We start from the raw sequence: 27,994 nt of genomic DNA on the forward strand, positions 1-27,994 counted from the left end.
CAGCTTCACTTCTTCCTCCTACAGCAATCAGATTGTCAACAGCCCAGCAACACACACACACACCTCTCCACCCCATCCTAGCTTTGTAAACAAACACCCTACAGAAACTATAGAAGCAAGCATGAGTGCTTCATCCCACAGACCTGGCTACCATCATGGTGTTGTTTCATTTGAAGCAGATCAGCTCTAAAACACCTTCAGATAAATTTTATGGACTCCCATGTAGCTGAAAGCAGAAGGGCCAAGAAACAGAGAAAGTGGGGCATAAAACCAGACTACACAGGCCTGCTGTCAACCTGCTGCCCTCCAGATGTTTTGGGCTGTAACTCGCTTCAGTCCCAGCCAGCATGGCCACAATGACTGGGACTGATGGGAATTGCAATCCAAAACATGTGGAGGATACCAGGTTGGCAAACAATACCATAGATGTTGACATCAAACCACCACGAAGGAAAACCATCTCAAGAACCTCCCTATTCACCTGTCTTCACCTACAAGGGAAAAACACGGCACCCTACAAACTCCCTGCATACTGAGATAAAGCAGACATCTTCACTGTACTCTTTCTGGCATCTACTAAAAACATTCCTGTTTAGAAAAGCCCACCCAGATGCCTAGAAAGTTGAGGTGATTTTAATTTGCTTTAGTATTCTAACTTTTGTATGTATTGAAGTGGGGTTGTAAATTTTTCTTGATTTTACAGTGGTACCTTGGTTTTCGCACTTAATCCATTTCAGGGGTCCATTTGACTCCTGAAACCATTCAAAAACCAAGGCACGGCTTCCGATTGGCTGCAGGAACTTCCTGCACTCAAGCGGAAGCTGCATCACAACATTCGGCTTCCGAAAAACGTCTGCCAACCAGAACACTTACTTCTGGGTTTGCAGCATTTGGGAGCCAATTTGTTCAGCAACTAAGCCATTCGAGAAGCAAGGTACGAGTGTACTGTTTTATCTTTTGTAAACCACTTTGAAGCTTTTAAAGCAGTGTGTAAATTTTATTACATAAATAAATACAAAATCCAAGATAAATATTTTTTCAGTCAGCCTTTCCTAAGGATCTGGCAAAGTTCTGCAATCCTCCTCCATTTGGGACAACACTAGGTCAGCAGCCCAAATCTTCTAACTTCCATGGTTCCCTTCAATCAAGGTACAGAATGAGGGGCTGAGCTGAGAAGATCCACGAGTTAAGAGCTCAAGCTATCAACTCACCATTACATGAGTAGTCAGTACCAGCCTACATCTCAGGGCTTTTATGCACATGACACATACAGAGATGTTACTGTACAGTCATACCTCATGTTGCGTCCGCTTCAGGTTACGTCTTTTCAAGTTGCGTCCCACTGCAATCCGGATGTACCAGAATGGTTACTTCCGGGTTTTGCTGCTCGTGCATGTGCAGAAGCACTAAATCGCGCTTTGCACATGCGCAGAAGCACTAAATCACCCTTTGTGCATACGTGGCACTTCTGGATACGAATGCTTCGAATTGCAGGTGTGCCAACAGGACAGATTATGTCCGCAACTCGAGGTTCCACTGTACTGAAAGAGGCCCCCAATTAAAACCTCAGCTGCAGCATCACTAGCTACCTTTATGAACGATACTTTTCTCTCAGTCTTTCCCACAATACACATACTTACACTGCAGAGCTACTCAAACTAGCATAACTTACAGGGCTGTTTTGTGGACTATTAACCCAAAACATGTGAAGGCTCATACCATGGACACCAAAATATTGCCTGAGACAAAGAAACGCAGCTACGGAAATTTTACTGCCCTTGTCTCAGCTATTTTTTAGTGGAAACACAACACAAACAGCCACTATATTCTTATCACTGCTAATAATACTGTGTCATGATGATTATTTTCAATATCATCAATAACAACAAAAACAACAACCCAGTTTATTCAGTAAATTTAACTTTCACTTTTCCTCCATGGAGCTCAAGGCAGGAAACAGGGGCCTACTCCCCTCCCCCTGCTTTTATGCTCACAACAATCCTGTGAAGTAGGTCAGGCTGAGAAAGAGAACGACTGGCCCAAGGTTGCCCACTGTGTTTTATGACTGAAAGGGGATTTGAACTTGGGCCTCACCACTTCTCGTGTGATACTCTCCATCACACTGGAGCCTTTGGGAATGGTGAGACAGCACAGAGGATATGCAACACCAAAGCAACACCAGGTGTTGGCAGGAGCAACAGCAGCACCCCAACACAATTGCAAATAATTTATTTTTATTTAACATCATTTGTATACCAAATTATGAGGCCCTTCTTTGTGTGCCCGCTCCAAGAGAGCATTATCATGACAACAGCAGTAGCTTTTATGTCAGGAATGCAGAACCTGGTGTCCTCCACAAATTGCTATACACCACCTCCCATCAGCCCCACCCAGCAATGTGGTCAAGAATGATAGGAGTTACCAGCACAGGATTTAGGTGCGGGTAGTTCCGCCGCATAGGAAGGTGAGCCGAGGGGGTGCAAAATAATAATATGAATGCCTACATTTATCTACTGAGAAGATCCATTAAAAAAGCAACAGTACAAAGAGGAATTATTGTTAAAATAAGTAATATAAGAAATATTTTGTTACACTCCAGCAGCAGGAATCCACATAGGGATTGTAGCCAAGCAAGAAAGGATTGCAGAACCTGAAAGCATTTAGTGACCAAGAGGTGACATGACAAACGTTTTTAAGTGTTATGCATGGGCCAAATGAACCAACCCAAACCCTGCAATCGCCACCTGAGGCCCTTCTTCTTGTGCCTCTGCTGTGAGAGGTCCGGAGGGTGGTGGCAACACCAGAACGGTCCTTTTCTGTGGTGGCTCCCCGTTTATGGGATGCTCTCCCATAAACTCCCTGGCAGCATCGTTATACACCTTTAGGTGCTGCGGGGGGGGGGGGGGTTTGGCAAACCTTCTTCAACCAGGCCTTGAGCTTACTGACATCCTATATCCTTGGAAAGGGGTTTGTTGGAATTTTTTACTGGTCTGTTTTGTTCTTGTCATTACGCATTTTGTGCTTTAACCTTTCATTTTCCTGCTGTGAACCGCCCTGGAATTAACGGATGTAGGACGGTACATACATGCCATAGCTACCCATAATAATAAATAATGGAGAGCCGGCCCCCAGCCCCACCCACCCCTCGATCCCTGAGACCAGGGAGGGCTAAGCGCCCGGCCAACCGCTGTTTCCACACAGAGGAGCGCCGACCCTCCCGGGGCTGAGGCGCCCGAGGGCGAGGGCGGCGGCTGCTTCTCCCTCCCTCCCTCCCTGCCTCCGCCCCCCCCCCCCGCCGGCCCAGCCCCGGATCCTCTCAGGGGCGGCCAGCGCCCTCCCGCCCCACAGCCCCGCTCAGGTACGGGCGGGGCGGCGCCCGGCTTACCCTCTCGAAGGCCTCCGTCTGCCTCCCCGGGCAGCGGGAAGAGGAGGAGCAGCAGCAGCAGCGCAGCCGCCGCCGCCGCCACCGCCGGGCCTCAGTCGGGCCGCCTCGCAACCTCGATCCCGCCCCCCGCCTCCGCCTCCTTCCCCGCCTTCCGCCCTCACGTGACCGGGGCTCGGCCGGAAGACGGGCGCCCGGCCACTTCCGGCTCCCGGGGCTTCCGGTCCCGCCCCCCCGTCCCGTCCTCTTCCTTAGCAACCCGTCTATCCCTCTCCTCTCGGAAAAGAAAGAAGCGGCGCCGGAAGTGGGGCTGCGGGGGGGGGGGTTGCGGGGATTCAAGCTTCCGGTGGCGGAGGAGGAGGAGGTGGCGGAGGAGCTCCGCTGGCCGCGCGGTCCTTCCCGCGCCCCTCGGGCCAGCCCCGTGGCTGCGCCGCCTGGAGGAGGCGGAGAGGAGGTGGGGTGAGGCTGGGGGTCTGTGGGGGGGCCGGTGATCCTACCCGCTTGCTCCCGTCCCACCCGTTGGCTGGTGGAACTCGCGGCCACTAGACCCGGCGGAGGTTGTCCCGCCTCAGGAGTGCTCCGATTGCGGGTGGGGGCCTGGGGGCGTTACGAGGCGGAGGCCAGCCGACCATCGCCCTCAGCATTCATGACAGCGGTCCGCCGCTGCCGCCGTTTTTCTGCTCTGTAAATGCAGCTGGAGGTTGAGAGGCGTGGTTTGGCTAAAAGGAGGGAGTGGGGACGTGGGGGTCGCGGAGTGGGACTTGAGGGTGGTGGTTGTTCTGACAGCGCGCTTCATTTGGACGGGAGAGCTGCTCTTGTGCTACTGCTGCAGCGCTGCTTCTGGTCTTCCTATAATAGGCATCTGGTTGGTGGCCGTGAGGACAGAGGCTGGGCTAGATAACCTCCTCACACACACCGGGCCTGATTCACCTGCAGGGCTATTCTTCGCCCCACCTCGGGTGGCTTTAAAAGGGGACTGGACGGATTCACAGAGGAGATAATGCTGTCAACCACAATGGCTGTGTTCTGCGTCATGGTCTGGGACAGTAAACACTCCTGAATGCCAGGGGCTGGAACCACAGGAGGGAAGACTGCAGCCCTTGTGCTCAGATCCTGCTTGCGCGTTTCCCTTTTTCGGCATTTGGGGTTGCCTTCTGTGAGGAGAGGTCACTGGACTGAGTTGGCCACTAGCCTGATCCTGCAGTCTCTTCCTATGCTCGTGTTTTGCCCCTGAGCAATGATGGCCACTAATTTGGATGGCTTTCAAAGAGAATTAGCTGAATTCATGGAGGAGATAAGCTACTGCCAATGGCTGCTGAGCAGGATAGCTATGTTCCACCTCCGTGATTGGAGGCAATAGTGCTTCTGAATACTAGCTGCTGGAAACCATGGTTGAGGAGAGTGTTCTTGTGCTCATGTTCTGGTATCTGGTTGGCCACTGTGAGAACAAGTTGCTGCACTAGATGGACCACTGACCTTAGCCAGCAGGCTCTTTTGTGTTTGTGAGCGAGGTACTGTAGTGATCCTCTCTTCTCAGTGTCAAATTTGAAAGAGCCAAAGTACAGTCACGTCAGGGGCTGGTGACCTTCAAGAAGGCGTCTGTGTATCTTTCTGGGGAAGAGTGGGCTCAGCTGGTACCTTCTGTGTGCAAAGCAGGTACTCTGTCTCTGAGCTGTGGCCTCAGCACCATCCCACACTAGCTGTGTCATCTAGGATCATTTAGTCCAGCCCCCTGCTGTGCAATAATCACAGCTAAGGAATACCTGACAAGTGGCTGTCCAGCCTCCCTTTCAAAACCTCCAGTGAAGAGGTTGGTGCTTTTGTCTTTCTCGGTGCTTAATGTCATTGGTAGGTTTAGGATGAGATGGTGCATCTGTGCTGCGTTGATTGCTCAGAAACACCTCCCCACCCCCCACAGTTATTAAGTTTATTTTCCATTTTGTTTGTTTGGAAGGCTGGAGTCCTGTGCACTCTTATCTGAGGGTAAGCTCCACTGAACTTAGTAAGACTTATTCCTGAGTAAATGCATTCGGGGTTGCACTGCAAATAACCTAATTTCTAAGGTACTTTCCAACAGCTAATGTGATTTCCATGGTCCAGTCAATTCTTTCAGCAATTTTGGGTTTGGCACAAGCAGGGAAACTGAGAAAACAGTAATTATTGTGATGATGTGATCATTACGAGAGCTACAGGGGAAGAAACTAGTACAGTCTTGAAACTATTTCTTTCTGTGGCATTCATAGTATTTATCCACTTTCCCCTTTCAGGTTTGTCAACATGACCAAGAGAACTGATAGCCTCCACTTCCAGTTCGACAACTATGGGGACTCCATGCTGCAAAAAATGGACAAGCTGAGGGAAGAGAAGAAGTTTTGTGATGTCACTGTCCACATAGACAACCTTGAGGTTCACGGCCACAAAATAGTCTTTGCTGCTGGCTCCCCTTTCCTAAGGGATCAGTTCCTGCTGAATGACTCCAGGGAAGTGAAAATCTCCATCCTCCAGAGTTCGGAGGTTGGGAGGCAGCTGCTTCTGTCTTGCTACACTGGTGTCCTGGAGTTTCCCGAGATGGAGTTGGTGAACTACCTGACGGCGGCTAGTTTTCTTCAGATGAGCCACATTGTGGAGCGCTGCACACAGGCCCTGTGGAAATTCATCCGGCCAAAACATCAGCTTGAAAACAAGGAGGAGGGGAAGCAGCCGCAGCAGACTGACTCTTCAGAGCCAAACGAGTGCCCAAGGATGGGGAGTAAGGAAGAGGAGGAGGAAGATGACTCCTTGCTTCCAGACTCTCCATGCATCCAACCCTCTGAAGACAGCCTGGACATGGACGATAGCGACATCCAAATTGTGAAGGTGGAGTCCATTGGGGAGGTTGCAGAGGTCAGAAGCAAGAAGGACCAGAACCAGTTTATTTCCTCAGAGCAGCAGAACAGCCTCCACTCATCAGAGCCTCAGCACTCCCTCATCAATTCCACGGTGGAGAACCGAGCTGGTGACCTGGAGCAAGGCCAACTCCACAACTACACCCTCTCGTACATGGGGGGAGACAGCCTCATCATGGCTTCCAAAGACATGTTTGGCACCAGCAACCGGGGGGTGGACAAAGGCCTTCAGTGGCACCACCAGTGCCCCAAGTGCACACGTGTTTTCCGGCATCTGGAGAACTACGCCAACCACTTGAAGATGCACAAGCTATTCATGTGCCTGCTGTGCGGCAAGACCTTCACACAGAAGGGCAACTTGCACCGGCACATGCGGGTGCATGCGGGCATCAAGCCCTTCCAGTGCAAGATCTGTGGGAAGACCTTCTCGCAGAAGTGCTCCTTACAGGACCATCTCAACCTGCACAGTGGGGACAAGCCCCACAAATGCAACTACTGTGACATGGTTTTCGCCCACAAGCCCGTCCTTAGGAAGCACCTCAAGCAGCTCCATGGCAAGAACAGCTTTGACAACGCCAACGAGAGGAATGTCCAGGACATTACCGTGGATTTTGACTCCTTCAGCTGCAGCTCAGGCACAGACTCAAAAGGCTGCCAGCAGGCAGAGGCCAGTCAGGTGCTGGACACCGGGAAACTGGCGCAGGCAGTGCTCAGTTTGCGGAGCGAAAGCGCCTGAGCGAATTGAAATGGGTGATGGAGCACCTCTCTATGAGCATTGGGGCAGGAAGAGCCGTGAAGAGCTGCTTCGGGCTTTGGTCATGAAGAGTCGGACACGACTAAACGACTAAACAACAATCTGCCTAAGAGGCTCTGCTGGATGAGTTGTGGGGGCTGGGCTGAAAATTGTAGCAAGTCTTCTGCCCTAGAGTGGTTTGATGTGTTTGGTGACTCCAAGTGTCTTTGTCCTTAGGGTGGAAAGAACAGAGGCATAAGCCTACCTCCTTTAATATTTAGGTAAGGCAGCGCTGGATGGTCCCCTTTTTCTGAAGGGTACTTGAATTGTACTTCCAAGAAGCAGCTACCAGTTTGTGGGCTGAAGGAGTAAATACAGACACACCCTGTGATAGATATGTTTTTCAGCGGGGGGGGGAGGGGGGATCGTGAGTTCTTATGGGGAGAAAGCACTGGATAATTATAAGCTCTTAATATTTGTTAGTCCATCTGTGATTTTTTAAAACTGTATTGTTTAACATTGGATACTTGCCTTCTGTTCTTCTTACCCTCTAGCTGACCATTTTCACCCCTAAACTTGTTTGACTGTTGTGAGTGAAGTCGCTTTCCTGATTTAAAATGGGTGAAGGCTGCTGCTACAGAATATGGCAATCGCCTCTGTGCCTCTGCCCAGGCTGAGTTCCTGTCCCCGACAACCCAACCCACCCTTTGTGGAAAGTATGTGCTTAGACTAGAAAGGCTAAACTTGCATGCCCTAGTTGTCTTTGTTTTCTTCTGGGCCTTTCTCTCATGTTGTTCCTCTCATCTGAAGTGGCATCCGTTTTTCTGTCCAGCAGCCAGCCAGGCTCCCCCTCTTCTGCTTTGTATGGCTTCCAGACTTGTTCCTGGAGCCTCCCTCTGCCACACCTGACTGTTCCTGTCCTCACCTGCAGTGTCTCTTTGTTTCCTTTACGTCCTCAGTCCTTGACCTCACCCTCAAGCCCTTCCTTCCATGACACTGACTGCAAGCTCTTGGGCCTGGGCCAGTATCTCACCCTGCATTGTGGATGCTGCTTGAAGTCCTGTAGGCACTTGTGAGATAATTCAGGTGTCCTGTTACAGGTGGTGAGGTGGGTGGAGTTGGCATAACTGGGCCCCTACCACACCTCCAAGACATCAGAGCTCTTAAAGGCGCAGGAACCCAAGGTGGTTAGCAGATTGTTACCCTGAGTCCTCCCAAGCTGACTTTTGGGATTACACCTTTGAGGAGGGAAGAACACTTGAGCAGTCAAATAATGGTTAAATATTTATTATTGTGATTTATAGCATACCATCAGTGTCACCCTGCAGTCAGGCCTGTATAGCAGGATAGGAGTCTCTTTCAGGCCAACCCTGGGCTACCTGTCCCTCTGCAGCATTTTCTTTGCAGACTACTGTGGCCTGAGAGCTGGAAGCAGGAAATGGAACAGGGATTCTCCTGAGGGAGTTTCTCTCACTTCTGTTGTGAGGCTGAACTGTAATGGAGGGTGATACGTGCTGCCATGACTGGGAAGGAATAGCATTCGATTTTGCATAAAGCTAAGGGGGCATCCAGGGGGGCGTTGCCCCAGGCGCACAGTTTGGGGGGCACAAACCAGCCCCCTCCCCACATAGATCCCCATTGCAGCCTGCTGGTGGCGGGAGCTGCATAGCAGGAAGCGTGAAGATGACCTTCCACATGCCCCACCCAGCACACAAGCGCTCTCCCATCCACGGCCAGAGGCCCCCAACCGGTGGGCCAGTGCTTCTGCACCTCCTGCCCCTGCTTTGCGCTCAAGAGCTCTCCTGGCGGGGGCAGGAGGTGTGGAGGGGGAAGAGCACCCTCTGCGCCTCACCTGGAGTGCATGCGCTGTTCCTCGCCTGGGGCCTCTGCTGGCACTTGCCCACAGGAGCCACATCCACTCATTCTTGGTGCCATGAGAAGGAAAAAGGAAAGCAGGAGAGTGCCACAAGCTGAGACCCTCTCCCGCCCCACTCCCACACACCTTGTTTGTTCTCCCATCCTCTTTGGCCAAGTTCACACATACAGTGGTACCTTGGGTTAAGTACATAATTCGTTCTGGAGGTCCGTTCTTAACCTGACACTGTTCTTAACCTGAAGCACCACTTTAGCTAACGGGGCCTCCTGCTGCTGCCGTGCCGCCGGAGCACAATTTCTGTTCTTATCCTGAAGCAAAGTTCTTAACATGAAGCACTATTTCTGGGTTAGTGGAGTCTGTAACCTGAAGCATCTGTAACCCAAGGTACCACTGTAATACTAAGCCAAGCTATGACTTAAATGTGAATGAGAGAGTGTCTAGGTATTCACAGCAAAAGCTCGCAAGCTTCACTTCTCACCAACCCTGCTGCTGCTTTGCCATGTTTGGCTTAGCATTCTGGTCTTGTATTGGCTGTTTGCTGTGTCTGATTTCAAGCAAGCCAGGAGCTGTAGCCAAAGTTTGTTCGTAGTTTATTGATCGCAGTTTTTCAAGTGTATCCGCACCAGAGTTTAGCTCTGGCAGGATGCAGCAGAGCAGGAAGATGGTGGAACATTTGAGGCTGTTTATGCTGTGAGTACTCACCCATTCATACACTTAGCCATAGTTTTCTTCAGCTTTACATGCAAACCAGGGTCTTTGTCTCACTTCCTCATCTCTTCTGCTTCCCCTGTTGTGAGACAGGAGGGAATTGTAAGCATGAATTTGGGGAAGGGGTGACTCCCATTTCAGCTAGCAGTTGGATCCTCCTTAAAGTGTCCAGCACAAGGGCAGCGTGTCTGTAGCCCTCCAAATGTTCCTGGGCTACAGCTCCCCTCATCCATGATGGCAATGTTGACTGGGGCTTATGGGAGTTCCACTGTGGGGTAGGAGGCTCTTGATGAAATGTGGGTGGAGCCACAACCATCACGAACCCTCCTCCTTTTCTCCATGTCAGTAAGTGGGATGGGCCCCTTGTGAATTAGCATAGGGTAAAAGCTTTGCAAATACCCCTATTGGAGAGAACATAGGCTGCTTTTGATCTGTGAATGTGCTCTTGTACGCAGGACCAAAAGACCACTCAACGTTGTGTGTTCCAAGTCATCACAGTGGTTTCGAAATAAAACAACTGCACCACCTCCTAATGTGAAATGTGATCCGTGATCATTGTGAGCTGCTTTGCAAGGTTGAGAGGGGGGAGTTTCCCATTAGAATGTTATTCATTACAAGAGAGTCGGGGGGGGGGGAGTGGCTAAATCAGCAGTGGGGAGCCTCTGGCCCATGGGCCAAGTTAGCCCAGCAGGGCTCCTAAATTGGCCCGTGAGGCCATTCTACCTCAACCCACAAACTACTGCCCCACAGCTGATGACATAGGTGACATGAGATATGGGACAGAAAAATACATGGCTGCAAAGCAACTATCAGGAGCCTGGTTGCTCCTTTGCAAGTTAATGACCTTTGAGGTTGCCTGCTTGAATCTCATCTTAGCCACAAACACACCAAGTGACCCTTATTTGTTTAATCAGTCCATTTACAGATTGCTTGTTATTCACCAGTATCAGTGCTTTCCTAGAAAATCAAAATACATAAATTACACTAATCACAAGCTTAGGTGATTTACCTTAAGATTACTCCAAATGCAAACATACAGAATATGCACACTATCTGCATCTATATAACTTAGAGATGAAGGGGGGGGGGGACACTAGGCAGCCAGCCTGATACAAGTTAACATAAAACACACTCTTACCGGAACCACTGGCAATACCACTCCTACCATTCACACAAACACTACAGCCATTTACTGCTATAAAATACGTATCTCCTCCAGCCAGCACTAATGCACAAAGCAGCCAGTCACCCTAAACAGTACTGGGAACCCCATGCGCTGCACGCTCTAGATGGAATTTTGGCAAATCCCTCTTAATCCCAGCCTGTTACACAGGAATGGTAATACTATCATAAGGGGCTGTTCTAAAAATGAATGAGGCAATGTAGGCAAAGCTGTGTGGCCTGAGGCAGATGGGAGTTGTAGTCTGAAATGAGTGGAGGGGACCCGGTCGGCAAATGCCATACTAGTGCAATTTTTGGGGGGTGTATTCTATCCATTGTGCAAGCCTCTCAATCTAATATAGCTAACCACTAGTGCAGGGGGAGAGGAGGAGACCATCCATACATCCATTTTATCTTCTTTCTATCTATCTTACTTATTCACTGGAAGTTATACCTTGCCTTCTGTTTAGACATCGATGTTCAAGGCAGCTTAGACAAAATCTAAAGATGCACAAACACAGCCATCTGTCCAAAATGTAAAATAATGCCGTCTTAGAAATAAAGAAAAAGGTCAGCAGGTTATAGGAGAGATCTGAAAGACTCTCCAGAGTTTACAGCTCATCAAAGGCACTGAGATGTCAAGAAGAACTTGCTGGATCCGGCCAAAGGGGGCCCATTTAGTCCAGCATCCTGTCACCATAGTGGTCAAGCAGGACATGAGCAGCACAAGAGCCCTCTCCTCTCTTATGGTTTCCAGAAACTGGTACTTGGAATCGTTGTAAAGTAAAAAAAAAAGTATACATTTTAACTTCAGGTCATTTTCCATTCTGGCCTGCTCTCTCAGAACAGAAGCAGTGTTGTCTTGGTATCATTAAGTGCAACCCCAAAGCATCCAGGCAAATGAGGTGGAAATGGCAGAGCCATTGGTCTTTGGCAGCAGAGCAACCTCTTTGGATATGGTGAATAACAGGACTTAGTTGGTCAACCAAGGCCCTTATCATACGAAGAAACTTGCTTTGCATACTACTAGATTGCAAACCTCATGGATTCAGGATCAAGCCTGCAAGGGACTCCCCAGGTATCATCCAGATTGACCCCCAAACCTGTAACAGTATTTTGGGGAAAGATGATTGGGACTATAATCAGTCCTCTGTCGTCCCCTTCTCCTTGTGCCCTCCATCTTTCCCAACATCAGGGTCTTTTCCAGGGAGTCTTCTCATGAGGTGGCCAAAGTCTTGGAGCCTCAGCTTCACGATCTGTGCTTCCAGTGAGCTTTCCAGTTTTTATATTGTGGTGTTATTAGTTAAATTGTTGAAAGCCACTCTGAGTATACCTAGCACTTCTTAAGTGTTAGGTAGTTTATTAATGAAATAGATAAATAAAATAAAGCATGAATCCCACAGTTATACTATTGAACATAAAAAGACCCCTGCTGGGTCAGGCCAAAGAGAAACCACCAAGGCCAGCACCCTGTTCTTAACTGGCTACACAGATGCTAGTGGGAAGCCTGAAAGGGTCTTCTCCCTGCCCATTGTTCCCACGAAACAACTGTATTTTGAAGCATTGCTGCCTCTGTCCATGGAGGCAGATAGATTAAATGATACAGAACCGAACACATACAATAAAATGATAGTGAATACACTGGCAGCTGTTTGGATACTGGTAAGCATATATTTGGCGTGAGGGGGTGCATTTAAGTTCCATTCACAGAAGGTAAAGGGACCCCTGACCATTAGGTCCAGTCGTGACCAACTCTGGGGTTGCGGCGCTCATCTCGCTTTACTGGCCGAGGGAGCCAGTGTACAGCTTCATGTGGCCAGCAGGACTAAGCCGCTTCTGGCGAACGCCGTTTACGTTCCTGCCAGAGTGGTACCTATTTATCTACTTGCACTTTAACGTGAGCAGCGCACAGAAACACTTTACCTTTCCGCCGGAGCGGTACCTATTTATCTACTTGCACTTTTACGTGCTTTCGAACTGCTAGGTTGGCAGGAGCTGGGACTGAGCAACGGGAGCTCACCCTGTTGCGGGGATTCGAAGCGCCAACCTTCTGATCGGCAAGTCCTAGGCTCTGTGGTTGAGACCACAGCGCCACCCGCGTCCCATATATTCACAGGGGAATGGGATACAAATACATGAAAAGGGATAGAAATTCATAATAAAATGTGGGAAGGAACTATATTATTGGAAAGAGACTCTGCGCTGCTTGCCAAAAATTACATATCCAGAGCTGCAGTCAGCAGATGTCCTCTGAGATGGTGTGTGTCTGTGTGTGTGTGTGTGTGTGTGTGTGTGTGTGTGTGTGTTTGTGTGTGCCTTTTGTTACCTCTTCCCTCCCTGCTGGTTGAAAAAGTTGCAGGAGCAGCCAATCAGGAACAAGGTGCATGCATTTTGGGAGGCTGTGGGTCTGCTGATGTTTTTCCGGGTTAGAGTGAGAGAAGAGGTGATGCTCCGAGGGACTGCCGGAAGTTTATTCCTTCGCCTGAGCCATCTGCACCCTTGCCTGGGAAGCATCCAGTCTGGACCTCTTCCACACCCCTGACTGCAGCAACCGGTGAGCAAGGAGCAGGGAATTGGGGGTGTTGTGTGTGGGGGAGGGGAGGTGGCAGAGAGCGCAAAGCAGCCTCAGCTGACAGGTCCCAGGGCTTTAAAGGGATGCCTGGAATGAAGCAGGGAGCTGTCCCACCTGAAGGAGTTCCTGGAATAAGCTTGCATCTCCATCGCTGAAGGAAATGTTGGCCTGGCCCCTCTCAGGCAGGAGGCAGAGAGCAGGGCTGTTGTGCAGAAGAGGGAATTTTTAAAGGGTTGCTGATGCTGTTTTGATTTGTTTTGTTTTCCTCTTCCCCATCCTGGCAAAATAAGCTGCACCTGCTGAAGCACATATAATGATGAGGATGATGATAATGATGAGGATGATGATTTATTATTTATACTCCGCCCATCTGGCTGGGCTTCCCCAGCCACTCTGGGCAGCTTCCAACCAAATATTAAAATACAGTAATACATCAAACATTAAAAGCGTCCCTAAATATTGCTGCACCGTTGCTAAGCCAGTGGTTCCCAAACCCATTTGGTTCTCCACCACCCCTCGTTCCGTGAACTCACCCCGACTGCCCCCTACCCAACCCTATGGGAAGCTATTTGCATGACCCACTAAGGAAGATCGTAGCACAGCAAAGTTCAAAACAGTCGCAATGAATTGTGCATTTATTGGAATGTCAACTAAAACTATGTAGTTTAATTAAATAGACAAAATTGATGAACTTGGTCCAGTTATACCAGCCCTTCAAAGTCTGATAGTCATTTACACCTCCAGCATGCGTGTGCACACGCGCGCACACACACAAACACCCGCTTACTGGGTAAATGAACTGTGCTTCCCTTTGATGTTGGTTAAATCAAAACATGGTGACTAATCCCAAAGACCAGCACTTGGGATGGATCAGTTCGGGGGGGGGGCACAATGGGGGGGAACCTGGAGTGATGAAAAGCATCAAAGGACTCCATCTCTATTGGCTGATATTCCTATTTTCTTGAATGTTTTAAATATATAATGCAGGGCCAAGTTCAATGTATACTAATATACTGCTAGTATATAATGCCCTTAACAGTTTGGGACTAGTTTACCTGTGAGATCATAATAATAATAATAATAATAATAATAATAATAATAATTTTATTTATACCCCACCCTCCCCAGCCAAGGCTGGGCTCAGGGCGGCTAACAACCAATAATAAAAACAAGTTGAATGAATACAACTTAAAAACAATATTAAAATGCAACATTAAAACATTAAAATGCAGCCTCATCACAGGAGGAGAAAGGAAAAATAAAAGAGGGGGAGGGAATTAAATTGACTCCAAGCCAAAGGCCAGGCGGAACAACTCTGTCTTACAGGCCCTGTGGAAAGAAATCAGATCCTGCAGGGCCCTAGTCTCATGAGACAGAGCGTTCCACCAGGCCGGGGCCAGTGTTGAAAAGGCCCTGGCTCTGGTTGAGGCTAATCTGACTTCCTTAGGGCCCAGGACCTTAGGGTGTTGCTGTTTATGGACCTTAAGATCCTCTGTGGGGCAGACCAGGAGAGGCGGTCCTGTAGGTACGAGGGATATATATCTTAGATATATATTACGCTATACATCCGCAACAATGCTTAAATCTGCAGAACTGGTGCTGTTAAAAGTGCAATACTGTACATTACCCATTCCAGATTTGAAATATTTTAGTGTGGCAGCACCTACACTCTGGAACTGCTGAGTTTGTCTTTCGACGAGACTAAATGTCTAAATGTCTAAAAGAGCTGTTTCACAGTTTTCTCTTATGTCTTATTCCTTTGTCCTCTTTTTCTGTTCTTTTCTTTACAATCAAGAGACATGTAGCCAAAACCACTAGAATTTTGCAATTTTGCAAAGTACTCTTTTGTGCATTCTTCTGCAAGAGATAGTTGTGAATATCCCTATGGAAACAGTTGCAAAGACAGGAGGCAAAAGGTTTAGCCTTATTTGCAGTGGGCAATCCATGCGTCTCACAGATTTTTCATGTATCTATGATGAAGTGGACTGTAGTCTACGAAAGCTTATGAATGCGTTAGTCTTTAGGGTGCCACAGGACTGCTTGTCATTTAATAAAATAAGAAGAGCCCCAATTGGGTTCTGTCTAGTTCTGTATCCTATTTCCTGAGCCCGCAGCAGGGCATGAACACAACAGACCTCTCCTGCTCTTGACCACCCTCAGTGACTGGTATCCCAGGGTACGTTGCCTCTGATTCTAAAGGCAGTGCATAGCCATCATGACTAGTAAAAAATAAATAAAGGTAAAGGACCCCTGGACAGTTAAATCCAGTCAAAGGCGACTACGGGGTGCGGCGTTCATTTTGCTTCAGGCCAAGGGAGCCGGCGTTTGTCCACACACAGCTTTCCAGGTCATGTGGCCAGCAGGACTAAACCGCTTCTGGTGTAATGGGACACCGTGGCGGAAGCCAGAGTGCACGGAAACGCCGTGTACCTTCCCACCGCAGCAGTACCTATTTATCTACTTGCACTGGTATGCTTTCAAACTGCTAGCTCACCCCATCGTGCGAATTCGAACTGCCGACCTTCTGATTGGCAAGCCCAAGAGGCTTAGTGGTTTAGACCACAGCGCCACTCGTTTCTCACATCATGACTAGTAGCCAATGAGAGCCTTTTTTTTTGGCTTGAAGGCTGCATCCACCATTGGCCAACCCCCGTGAGACCTTATGCCAGTGGTGGGTGTGTACACTCTACACTGTCTGTCACACACACACCCCTTTCCTCTTTCCACTACCAGCACTGTTTCTACTGTATTTCTCTTTTTGCTGCCACTCCCAAAATTGGCGAGTTTTTGCTGCTAGAAACATTCGCTTGGAGGTCTTACTAAGCCCCTGGGATGAGAGTCAGCCACCACTCTTTTAAAGCCTTCTAAATACTATTAGAATTAATTAACCACATTCTAAACTACTGTTCCAAAGATCTTTACACACACACACAAATTTTAAAAAGTCAAAAACACAAAAGCAGCAAATACATTTAAAACAAGATTAAAACCCTACCAGCCTTTCTCAACCTGTGGGTCCCCAGATGTTGTTGAACTACAACTCCCACCACCCTAGCCAGCAAGGCCAGAGCTCAGGGATGATAGGAGTTGTAGTCCAACAACATGTGGGGATCCACAGGTTGAGAACCGCTGAACCGGTGGGCACTTGGGATAAAGACCCATTTATCCAGCCACTAAAGGATGTCTAAATAAAAATGTCTTTGACTGCTTCTGGAATGGGCACATAGTGGGTTATTGATTGTATCTCAACAGGAATACGCTTCCACAGGACAGAGGAAGCCGCGCTAAAAGCCCTGCTCCAAATTCCTATGGAGTGAGCTTCTGAGGTCTTCGGACCTTACAGGAGAAGCTCTCCTGCAGTCTGCAGTGATCTACTGGGTGGACAGAGGGACAAGGTTGTTTCTCAGCACCACCCACATCCTTCGCCAGGACATCTAGCAGCAGGGAATTCCATAATTTTAACTCTGCATTGTTTGAAGATGTTGCTTGCTTTGTTTGTCATGAATCTTTCACCCTTCAGCTTCCTGGCAGGATTCCACTATGGGGTAGAGTGAGGCAGCTGCCTCGGGTCACAAATATTGTAGGACCCACTAAGCTAGGCCATTGTCATTGGGGTGCAGTGGAGGATATTCAAATAAGCATCTCCACCCCCCGTCATTCTGCCCGGACACTGAGGTCCAGTGCCATGGGCCTTCTGGCGATTCCCTCGCTGCGAGAAGCCAAGTTGCAGGGAACCAGGCAGAGGGCCTTCTCGGTGGTGGCACCCGCCCTGTGGAACGCCCTACCACCAGATGTCAAAGAGAAAAACAACTACCAGACTTTTAGAAGACATTTGAATTCAGCCCTGTTTAGGAAAGCTTTTAATGTTTGATGTATTACGGTATTTTAATATTTTGCTGGAAGCCGCCCAGAGTGGCTGAGGAAGACCAGCCAGATGGGCGGGGTATAAATAAATAAATAAATTATTATTATTATTATTATTATTATTATTATTATTATTAACAACCTGCTGAGCTTTGTATGCAATGCACCTTTCTTTTTTCTTTTGTTTCCACCACCCCACTTCCCCAAACAGAATCACCACTATGGCAGCCGACTCGGATGTGCTGCACTTCCAGTTTGAGCAGCAGGGGGGCGCCATGCTGCAGAAGATGAACCTGCTGAGACAGCAGAACCTATTTTGCGATGTCTCCATCTACATCAACGACACTGAGTTCCAAGGGCACAAAGTCATCTTCGCCGCTTGCTCCACGTTCATGCGGGACCAGTTTCTGCTCACCCAGTCCAAGCAGGTGCGAATCACCATCTTGCAGAGTGCCGAGGTTGGCCGGAAGCTGCTCCTCTCCTGCTACACAGGGGCTCTGGAGGTGAAGAAGAAGGAGCTTCTCAAGTACCTTACGGCTGCAAGTTACCTGCAGATGGTGCACATTGTGGAAAAGTGCACGGAGGCACTGTCCAGGTACCTGGAGATTGACGCGGCCGTGGAGGGCAGCCGGGCCAGCCCTGAGAAGTGCCACTCCTCCGAGACAGAACTGGAATGCAGCGGTGGCTGCCCTGATAAAGACTGTGAAATCATTGAGATTTCTGAAGACAGCCCTGTGAATTCAGAGGATCATATAAAACTGGAAAAGGGGGACCTTCAGCAGCCGCCCATGCAGAGCTTGCTATCAGAAACAAAGAACGTTAAAAGCCCTGAGATATCAACTGTCAAGATAGGGTATAAGGACAACGAAATCTGCATTATCCGAATGGATTCCATCAGCGCTCCTAATGTGGAAGGTGAGCAGTTTCCACAGCCGTGCACCTCCTCCGAATCAAACTTGTACTTCCCCGAGACTCAGCACTCTTTGATCAATTCAACGGTGGAGAGCAGGGTCACAGAAGTGCCCAGGGATCAGTTCCAAGACTTTGGCAGGGAGAATCCGGAAGGAGCCAACAGAACGGCCACAGGCGGGTTCCAGAGCCCAGGGGACTCTGCTTACTCGTGGCGGCACCAGTGCCCCAAGTGCCCCAGGGGATTTCTCCACCTGGAGAACTACCTCCGCCACCTGAAGATGCACAAGCTGTTCCTGTGCCTGCAGTGCGGGAAGACATTCACGCAGAAGAAGAACCTGAACAGGCACATCCGTGGGCACATGGGCATCCGTCCCTTCCAGTGCATGGTCTGCTTGAAGACGTTTACAGCCAAAAGCACCCTCCAGGACCACCTGAACATCCACAGCGGGGACCGGCCCTACAAGTGCCACTGCTGTGACATGGACTTCAAGCACAAGTCTGCCCTCAAGAAGCACCTGACGTCTGTACACGGGAGGAACAGCATGGACAAAGCCACCTTTGACTCCATTACGGAAGTCAGAATAGACTACGACTAGTGGGAGGGGGAGAGGGTTTGTAGAGCAGGTTTGGGAAACCCCTAGACCACCAGGTGAGGGGTTTGCCACGTCACCCTGCGAGGCTGTTTCCTACAGACCACGCCCACTTGCCCATCTGCCGAAGTCACTGGTTGACATCAGTGGATGGGTGGGAGCGCCTGGTACAATTCTGCTAGGTGCTGCTTTGCAAAGTAGACCACACCACGGGGAAATGTTGACAAAAGTGGGACCACCCAACCATCTGTCAGCAGCCATCAAAATGCACAGTTGGCCCGTGAAGCGGGGGGAGGTAAAGATCTGGCCCACTGAGCCAAAGGAATTCTCCATCTCTATAATAATAATAATTTATTATTTATACCCTGCCCATCTGGCTGGGCTTCCCCAGCCACTCTGGGCGGCTTCCAAAAATATATATTAAAATACTGTAATACTGCATCTCTAGTGTGCAGTAAGGTCAGCTCCTTTGCAAGTATAGAGGTCAACCTCTCTTTTGGATCTCAACCCTGCAAGATGGGTGTTTAGATGTAGCACAACATTTCCGCTCGTGATGTTCATGGAGGCTTGTTGGAGAACCAGTTGCCCATCCGAGATGAGAACATCCTATACACAAACAGGAAATGGAACAAAATTCATCTCCCCCCCATCCCTTTCCGGGGGTGGAGGGTGAGTTGTCAACAGATGAACAGATGTGTGGGGTGAAGAAAATAACTTTAGGAGACTTATTTTACTTTTGCAAAGCACTTAGTTTTTTAGGTTGCTGGTGGTGGTTATGATGTTATTATTATTATTAATTACTATTGCTATTATTATTACTAGTAGTAGTACTTTTTGCAAGACGACTTGAGCCTAAACTTGAGCCTAAAGAAAAATTAAGTCTTGGACCGCTGGTGTTTCAGTGGAAGCAACTGTGAATTAAATATTTAATGGGTTGTTACTGATTTCTCTCATGGCAGGAAAACTGTGCAGCTGCAGCAAATGCTGTTGGATTTTGTGTTTGCATGGAGCAGAGACATCACTTTCACGCTTTATCTTTTGTTGTTTCTTAAAAGAAGGTTACAGCTTAATGTTTGCCTTAGAAGCTAGAACTTTTAACTGGGGGAGGCCAGTGGCAGTCAGGAGGACCAATCAGATGCCCAAGGCTTCAGAGTGTGATTGTAACCAGATCAGTTTCAGCTGAAGATTTTTGTCTCCTCCTTCTGGCTGAAACATGTGGACTGGTTTGGTGTGCGTTGGTGCCGGCATGTTCCGCTCAGTGAACAGGTTAGGTTATCTCTATATGATATATTCATTTTCTTGTGGATTTCCTAAGTGCTGTTTAATTCTTTGATGAAAATAGGCCTCAGAGGTCTGGTATTTAAGGATGGTGGTGAAAAAGACCAGAAATTTATGGCACTGTTGTTTCTTTAGACCATTTGTTACTCTGGCTTACCTTTGTATGTTGTGTCATAAAAAAGAAGGTATCTACAGCTTACGTTCTGTCTCTTCCCCCTAGACCTGGTGGGCTATCGCATGTTGGGAGCACCTGGTGTTTGCAGCCAGTGAGGATGTTGTTAAATGGTGATTCTGGGTGTGGAGGGAAAACCCCCCACCCACCCATTTTAGGGGAAGTACAGTGGGCTACATCAGGGGTAGATCACCTGACTTGCATGCAGAAGGTCCCAGGTTCTATTCCCGATGGCACCTCCAGGGAGAGCTGAGAGACACTTCTTGCCTGAAATCCTTTACAGCTGCTGCCAGTCAGTGTAGACAGTATTGAGCTGCATGAACCCATGGTCTGACTTCCTATTACAGAAATTTTGCCCTCCTCACTGGGTGCTTGAGTGTGCTGCAAAGCATAGTGCTGGTGGGACCCAAGTCACCCACAATCTTAATTTTATGAGAGGCAGCTTGGTGTGTGAGGTCTGGGCACTGAGTCTTTTCAGTACAGTACAGTTGCCAGGAAGCTGTGGTTCCGTGTGTTTTTTTTGGTGCAGGCTGTGCCCATGGACACGATGTGCGATTTGATCGTTAGTTTGGGGTGGCCCAATGCCAGAACCCAGAGGATCCATGAGGATGCGTGCTTCGAAACCATGTTTTTCGCCCACAGTGTTGCCAGGAAGCTGTGGATCCGTGTTTATTGTGTGTGCAGGCTATGCCTATGGCCATGATGTGTGATTCGACAGTGAGTTAGAGGTGGGCCAATGCAAAAGCCCTGAGGGATCCATGGCTTGAAACCACGTTTTTGCGCTATGGTACATTATCTAACCATGCCCCAAGTTTCCAGCCAACCTGGTTCTATTTTGAGGCAGGTTTTGCTTTGGTATGGTGCACAGCTTTGCTGTGGGTTCCTTGATGCTTTATCCAACAGGAATCTGATGCAATGGCTGCTGTTACTGGTCAAAATGGATGATGGATGTTCTTGCAGAGGCACTGGCCTTGATCATGTCGTGTAGCACCTTGCCGATTTTGGCATTATTAAGTGCCATGTCCTTTCCCCCCTGTTGTTGTAAAAGTTTGCCACAACCTTTGTTTCTAGTCGGCTCCATCTATCCTGACAAAATATAGTATACACACAGTTTATATAGTAACAGAGGCTGTGTACACATTACCAGCTTATAACATATACAAGTTGTTATTTTTTCTCAATTTGGGTTGAAGTTGGTTTGTGGGGAAATGCATCAAAACACAGCACTTTGTAAGAAATAGAACGATGCATGGCTTCCCAAACCAGCAGTAGGAGCACACTGGAAATGCAAATTAAAAGGTGTGTAAAGGTAAAGGGACCCCTGACTGTAAGGTCCAGTCGTGACCGACTCTGGGGTTGCGGTGCTCATCTCGCTTTATTGGCCGAGGGAGCGGTCGAACTGCTAGGTTGGCAGGAGCAGGGACTGAGCAACGGAGCAGGGACCAAGCACATGGGGATTCTAACTGCCGAAACTTCTGATCAGCAAGCCCTGGGCTCTGTGATTTAACCCACAGCACCACCTGCATCCCATAATGTGTGTTCACAGCCTTAAACTGACCTAGGCTTTCTGTGTTATATGATCTGCTGGTTTTGGCTTTTTGTAAATTTGGATGTCAGTTTTTTGGTATGCTAATAATAAGCTACAAGCGCTAGCTTAACAGAAAAGTCTGTATTTGAGTGGTGTCCTACTGCCTGTTTAAAGGCTTATCTTCAGCCCATTGTAAAAGAGTTGTGTTAAGTGCTAATTTTTACAAGTTGTCACTGATTGCCTGCTTTGTCTTCAGGGCAAAATTATAGGAATGGCAGCTTTGATATCCTGTTTTCTTGGCTGACTTGCCAGCTGACTTGCATTTCCAATCCCCCTCCAAATGACTTGTAGTGAAAATAAAGTTTTCCCACAGCTGAAGGAGATATTTCTGATGCTCTCAAATGAACTGAAAGGACTGCAAACCATGCTGAACTCTTCTGGAACACATAGTTTTGCACAGAGAAGAGAGGCCTTTTTGCACAAATCAAACCAGTTTCCTTAACTAGTTAGAAGTTCCTTGATGTTGCTTTTTTAAGTTGTGCCTCCTGATCTATAAGCTTCACATTTCAATAAATATTGACCTTTCAACCCACCAATTTCTTAAGAAAAAAAGACTTGGGAGTTTACAGCTGAAACCCTAAATGCACTTGCTAAGAAGCAAATCCCAGTTTGACTTACATATGAAGAATCGCCATGAGTGTTGTGTTAAAATTTTGCTTCTCATAAATGTATGAGCACCATAATTTAATTTTCAACAGCACTTAGTGAACAGTTATGCTCCTTTTAATTATATTTTTTCTTCCTATTCACATAATGCTGTATCCAAATCCATTCAGGTCCCTAAGACGACCATTTTTAAAAAAAACCATAGTACAGTTATACCTCAGGTTGAATATGCTTCAGGTTGAGCGCTTTCGGGTTGCGTTCCGCGGCAACCCGGAAGTAACAGAGCGTGTTACTTCCAGGTTTCGCCGCTCGCGCATGCGCAGACACTCAAAATGACATCGCACACATGTGTGGAAGCGGCAAAATGCGACCCGCGCATGCGCAGACGCACCGTCACATCTTATGTTCCTTTCAGGATACGAACGGGGCTCCGGAACGGATCCTGTTCACATCCCAAGGTCCCACTGTATTTCAGATATAGGCTGGTGCCTCCAGACCATTACAGGCTCATATAAGTTCAGCACAAACAGTTGGGCCTGGTGAGCATTTAAGGTCCCCAACCCTAATCTGCGAGTTGCCATCTGATTGGATTTTATTCTGATCCTGATCTGATTTTAGGATGTATTTTAAACTGATTGTCTGTTTTTATATTAATGTCATCATCATCATTATCAAACCTTTTATTGGCATCACATACAAACATCCAAAACAAATAAATACAGACTTACCACTTCCCCAGCGGCACAAAATATTCGCTAAAAGGAAGGAGGCAGAGCAGTCTATCGTCACATCTCTTGGTCTCCAGGGAGATCAGATGTTTGCAGTGTATTTTGATGACAAAAAACCAAATAGAGATATTTAGCCACTAGCTCCTGATCATTCCCCAGTAATAGAAAATATATGACCTCTGACTCTGGTTTCCATTTGGGGATAAAGAGTTGATCTAGAAATTGCTGACGGAGATCAGCATATAGTTTACATTTGAGAACGATATGTGTAAGGGTTTCCACCAGGCGGTCTTCGCATAGGCAAGTTCTTTCTCCTTCCACCCTGCCTGAGAACCTCCCCAAAGGAGGTTTTATTAGTTTTATCAGCTTTTTATTAGCTTTTACTAGTATTCTAGTATTTTATCGCTCGGTATCTTTTTCTTAATTATTTTAATCACAAAGTTCAAGCTAAAAGTTTTAGGCAACATCCCAGAGAAAGCCTTAATTAGCTCCAGCTCGACTCAATCTACCAACTACTTATCAGCAGGAGGGGAGATCAAACACCCTAATCCTGGAAGGATTCCGAGTTTCCTGATTTACAGCTGAAAGTAGCAGCAGCTGCATCTCTGTGAAAATGTCTAAGAAAAAGAAGCCATTGGCTTCATCTACACAAGTGAGCCCATAGCAGAAGTGCAAGCAGAGTTAACTGGATCATTTTGTAAGAGCCCAGAATCCAGGACCTACCACATCAAACAGAGTTCATTCCTAGATAGGTGGGGACGCTTTAATGGGTGGAGACCACCCAGGGAAGAACGTTGAGATGAGTGCCCATGAACCATCTCTTGAATTACTACCCGAGAGGGCACCACTCTATGCAGAAATACTCGCGGACCACTGTCTGCTGACTGCAACAACAGTGGAGGAAATTAACACCAAACTAGAAAAGGTAACGTCACTCCTGGCTGAGTTGGTGCTTTTGGCGGCCAGAAATAGCTCCCTCAATACTTAAGAGACTGATGTAGTGTTGCACTCCCCCAAGACCATTGTGCACAGGGGTGTAACAGGTCTGGATCTGACAACCAAGAGACTACTAATAGCAAAAATAACAAAAGTGAAAGTAGGGACTTGATCCTACAAAACACCCAAGTAGCTCTCAATATACAGTCATACCTCTTGTTACGTTTGCTTCATGATATGTTTTTTCAGGTTGCGTCCCGCAGCGACCCAGAAGTACCGGAAAGGGTTACCTCCGGGTTTCGCCGCTCGCGCATGCGCAGACATGCAAAATGACGTCACACGCATGTGCAGAAGCGGCGAATCGCAATCCGCGCGTGCGCACACGGGTTGCGTTCCTTTCATGTTGCGAACAGGCCTCCGGAGCGGATCCTATTCGCAACCAGAGGTACCACTGTATATCCTTTCAACAGTATGGTGTCTTACTAGAAATCAATCACTAGCGTGAAGAGAAATCTTAAGCTTTTACTAAATATCCAGTGCGACAATCTGATTGTCCTATATATGAATGTGTTATACATTTGATGTTAGCTGCTCTTAGCCCGGTGTTAGCTGGGGAGGGCGGGGTATAAATAAAAAATATTATTATTATTATTGTATGAACCCTTCCAACTTCAGGACCTCAGGGGTTACCCTCTTTTATTTCTCCCACTCCTCCCCACCTGCTTTAAATACAGAGGCTGATCTGCACCATTTAAAGCTCACAACTCCTCCCCCCCTAAACCTGGGAACTGTAGTTTTACCCTCACAGAAGCTACGGTTTTCAGGCATCTTAGCATACTACTGTCCCCAGGGTTATTATATGTGCTTTAAATGTATGATGCGGGTGTTCCCCAAATCTTCTCCCTCTTCATTTCTATATTGCCACTCCGGACAGAATCGAGCTACAAATGTATGGGGAGAAACACTGAAGGATGAGCAGGAGGCGCCTGTCAATACTTTTATCTTTTAAAAACAGGGTGGCGAGGGAATACAGTATTATACTTATTTTCTTCATAAAGCTTTTGCCCCCGTTTCATTTTTTAGTTTATGTAAAACAGAGAGAACAATTATAACAACGGATGAAAAACAAAGCTGTATGACAGAAATGATAAATATTACTAAATTTATTCGTTTATTTCTATTCTCCGAGGAACTCAAGGTAGAATAATACATGGTTCTCCTCTTCCTCGCTTAATCCCCACAAGACTCCTACGAGGATTGTACTGTATCGTTACAAAATGAGTAGCAAAGAAAATTAAAACCAGCCACGACCGAATGTTTCTAGTGCGGTGAAGTGCAAGGGTGGGCTAGATGACCCTCGGGGGTCCCTTTAACGCTCTATCGTTCTGTGGCTGTGCGAACGTGCCCGAATTGCAGGAAGCGCTGCCGCGGCGCACGTCGCCTCTTCCGCCAGTCGGCCTCACTTCTGCGCAGGGCGCACGCGCGTTGCAAAGCGGCTGGCGAGCTGGAACGAGGAGCGGGGAGCGGTCGTCGCTGCGCGGTATCTATCGTCGCTACCGGTCCCATCTGGGCGCTTCATCTCTGTGGTATGCCCTTCTGACGCTTCTTCCTATGCTCTCTCTCTCTCCGTGCCCAGCAAGCGCGCCTCCGTCCACGTGACTTTTGGGTGGAGGTGGGCGGGGCCGCGGCTGCCAGGCGAACGCTCGCGAGAGGTGGGCCGGGCCCGATCTGGGCGGGGCTCCCGGCTGTCACCGCGATGAGGAGGCGCCGTCGCCGCCGCCGCCGCTGGGCTGCTCCGGGGTGCGCCCCTGAGGGGGTGTGAGGAGATCCCGGGCCCTCCTGCAGGTAGGGGGCCCGGGAGGGCGGGGGCCCAGCGGCGGCTGTGAGGCGGAAGGCGGCCCCGCCCCCCTTCTGCCCTCTCACCCCGCGGGCCGAGGGGGTGAAATTTGGGGGGAGGGGGCGTGGCCCGTTCCCAGCGGGAGGGGGGCGGCGAAGAAGGGCGACCCTCCACTTCCCACTCCCCTGCAGTGTTTGTTCCCGCCCCCCCCCCCGGCTGCTGTGCGGGGAGTGGGCTTCCATTCAGTGTGGGTCATCACCCCTCCCCCCACTCAGACCCCAAAGGGAAGAAAAGTGAATGTCGATTATTTGAGGGGGACGACGCGGGGAGTTATTGTTTTTGATGTCATTTCCCTCTCCCTCCCCCTTCAAAAAAGTATTGGTAGTCCGTGGGGTCGGGAGAAAGAGAGAAGCCCCCCGCCCCCAATGCACACACAGGCTGGGCTCCCCACCAGCAGTCCCTCTCGGGAACAAGGCTGCCCTACGGGTCGTGGTCACTGGGGGCTGATGGGTTGCTGGTGGTGAGCTGGGCGAGTGCTGCTGTGCTCCTGTGTCCTGCTTGCGAATTGGGGAGTCCTTCTGGTTAGCTGCTGCGAGAAACAGGCAGCTGCACTAGTTGGGCCTTTGGCAAGGGACCCTTTATGTTTTTCTCCCCAGTATTGATAGCTGGGCTGCACAGGGGTGGGGTGCCCTGGGTGGGTGCCTCACACACACTAATCCCCCCTCTTCTCTTGGGGCAAGAGTTTGTATGAGGAATAAGGGGAACTTTCTCCCTCAAAAGAAGAAGGGTCGTGTATGTGTACACTGTTGAAACACATCACTTTGTTTCATCTCACCTTTCCAGGGCTAGCCTAAGTTATTCTGCTGCCCAAGGCAGAGCAGCAGATGATGTCTCTTCTCCCTAACCACACTGGATCTTGATGCATAGTACTCAAGAACGATGTAGCTGCCTTAGCACTCAAGGAAGAAATCCCCAAAATTGTTTCTCCCTCTAACAGTGAAATTGCAACAAACAAAATAATTAGCAATTTGTTGCCCTTTCCTGATACCCAGAAGCAGTTGCCTAGGTTGGCTGCCTTAGTCTGCCTAATGGTAGGACAGGCACTATCTTCCTATCCCCTAACCCTGTTCTGTCATCTTCTTTTGCCTCCACTTTCAACTTTCCCTGGTTATTGGGAAGTTTGAGAAGAACTATGTGAGCACCCCCTGCCCCCAGATGATTAAAATGTTGGGTATGAGCTTTCAGGTTGCACAAAATGTATCTGCAAGATTCTACAGTCAGAGCTCAGATTTTTAAAAGGTGTGAGGTTGCATGCCCAGCATGTTAATATGTTCAGGTCAAGTATATGCACACAAGCAGACAGTTAAGCCAGGTTGCTAAATGCCCTAAAGGACTGCTTTAGACATGATAACTTCTGTACATGGGAAATATTTATCAAAGAAACAGTACACAACACATGACACTGCTTCCCATGGCTACATGTGTATTGTGTTTATGTCACATGTGATGATCTATGTGTGCATTGTATGCTGTTTCACACATGAAAGTGTTTTTCATGTGGGAATTCTGGTGTGTTCGGAGCAGCCCTTTCATTCTAGGCAAAAGGCACCACCATTTGCCACCTCGTCTGCTTGTCCTCATGAGAGTTTAAATCAGGGATGGAGAATCTGCAGCACTGGTGTCGTTGGGCTTGAACTTGCATTAGTCCCACCCAATGTGAGCAGTGGGAGTTAGAGTGGAACAACGCCTTGGAGCCCCACAGGTTCCCCACCCCTGATTTCAAGCAACCTGCTCAAACACTCAAAATTATTATTTTTAACATTGTGCTCTGTATGCAGAGGTGGTCGCTTTAAAATTAGATCCTTGCAAAACTTGTCACCCTAATGCCATTATTTTTATTATAGTTTCCCGCCACCACACCTTCCTTCTAGTGAGTGTAGAAATATTTTTTATAAACCTACATGTGGTGGGGTTAGTTAGCTTATGAGTTAAAATTTGATTGTGCTCCTGTTCAAAGATGATAGAAGTGCTTTTCATCCTTATATCCTGTGGGAAATTTGAAGACAAAATGCTGGTGGAAATGTATTGAAGCTCAGCTACGTGGTGGTCTGAACAAGGCCCAGTTTGTCTTTCCACTGCTTAGACTTTACAGCACAGAAAAATGCA

At 48.3% G+C, this 27,994-nt stretch overlaps 4 protein-coding genes and 2 long non-coding RNA genes across 15 annotated transcripts in view; 5 read left to right on the plus strand and 1 right to left on the minus strand.

Annotated features, from left to right (window-relative positions):
• Positions 1-3,570, minus strand: part of RABGAP1 (RAB GTPase activating protein 1) — a 91,927-nt gene extending 88,357 nt beyond the window's left edge. Inside the window, exon 1 of one of the 2 annotated variants that reach the window (XM_083721680.1) lies at positions 3,386-3,570. The gene's annotated coding sequence lies outside the window, so the exon portion shown is untranslated. The remainder of the gene's footprint in view (positions 1-3,385) is intronic. The other variant, XM_083721681.1, reaches the window with a different exon arrangement.
• The window catches only part of LOC310836557, a 104,486-nt gene extending 94,362 nt beyond the window's left edge, over positions 1-10,124 (plus strand). Inside the window, exon 2 of the long non-coding RNA XR_014560144.1 lies at positions 7,133-10,124. This is a non-coding gene — a long non-coding RNA (uncharacterized lncRNA). The remainder of the gene's footprint in view (positions 1-7,132) is intronic.
• LOC310836556 overlaps positions 1-22,039 on the plus strand; it is a 205,326-nt gene extending 183,287 nt beyond the window's left edge. Inside the window, exon 2 of the long non-coding RNA XR_014560143.1 lies at positions 21,540-22,039. This is a non-coding gene — a long non-coding RNA (uncharacterized lncRNA). The remainder of the gene's footprint in view (positions 1-21,539) is intronic.
• ZBTB26 (zinc finger and BTB domain containing 26) lies at positions 3,201-10,124 on the plus strand. 6 transcript variants are annotated; one of them, XM_083721832.1, is made up of 2 exons: positions 3,201-3,358; positions 5,650-10,124. In XM_083721832.1, exon 2 carries the CDS (start codon positions 5,660-5,662, stop codon positions 7,001-7,003), a length of 1,344 nt encoding a protein of 447 aa, XP_083577958.1. In that variant the 5' UTR covers positions 3,201-3,358; positions 5,650-5,659; the 3' UTR covers positions 7,004-10,124. The 6 variants fall into 6 exon arrangements, with proteins under 6 accessions (XP_083577958.1, XP_083577960.1, XP_083577959.1 ...); XM_083721834.1 differs by lacking the exon at positions 3,201-3,358 and adding an exon at positions 3,714-3,836; XM_083721833.1 differs by lacking the exon at positions 3,201-3,358 and adding an exon at positions 3,731-3,841.
• Positions 13,128-22,039, plus strand: ZBTB6 (zinc finger and BTB domain containing 6). The gene is made up of 2 exons (XM_083721835.1): positions 13,128-13,299; positions 17,393-22,039. The coding sequence occupies exon 2, from the start codon at positions 17,403-17,405 to the stop codon at positions 18,687-18,689; it is 1,287 nt and encodes a 428-aa protein (XP_083577961.1). The 5' UTR covers positions 13,128-13,299; positions 17,393-17,402; the 3' UTR covers positions 18,690-22,039.
• Positions 22,040-25,655: 3,616 nt separating this feature from the next.
• The window catches only part of RC3H2 (ring finger and CCCH-type domains 2), a 49,034-nt gene continuing 46,695 nt past the window's right edge, over positions 25,656-27,994 (plus strand). For 2 of the 4 annotated variants that reach the window (XM_083721647.1, XM_083721649.1), the window contains exon 1: positions 25,678-25,836. The gene's annotated coding sequence lies outside the window, so the exon portion shown is untranslated. Of the gene's footprint in view, positions 25,837-27,994 lie in introns of all 4 variants that reach the window. The other 2 variants (XM_083721646.1, XM_083721648.1) reach the window with 2 other exon arrangements.

Source organism: Podarcis gaigeae (assembly GCF_964106915.1).
Source record: "Podarcis gaigeae genome assembly, chromosome: Z".
Taxonomy (NCBI): domain Eukaryota; kingdom Metazoa; phylum Chordata; class Lepidosauria; order Squamata; family Lacertidae; genus Podarcis; species Podarcis gaigeae.

Excerpts from the sequence above, each read along its gene's own strand:
- ZBTB6 (XM_083721835.1), top strand. The coding sequence starts at position 17,403 with ATGGCAGCCGACTCGGATGTGCTGCACTTCCAGTTTGAGCAGCAGGGG.
- ZBTB26 (XM_083721832.1), top strand. The coding sequence starts at position 5,660 with ATGACCAAGAGAACTGATAGCCTCCACTTCCAGTTCGACAACTATGGG.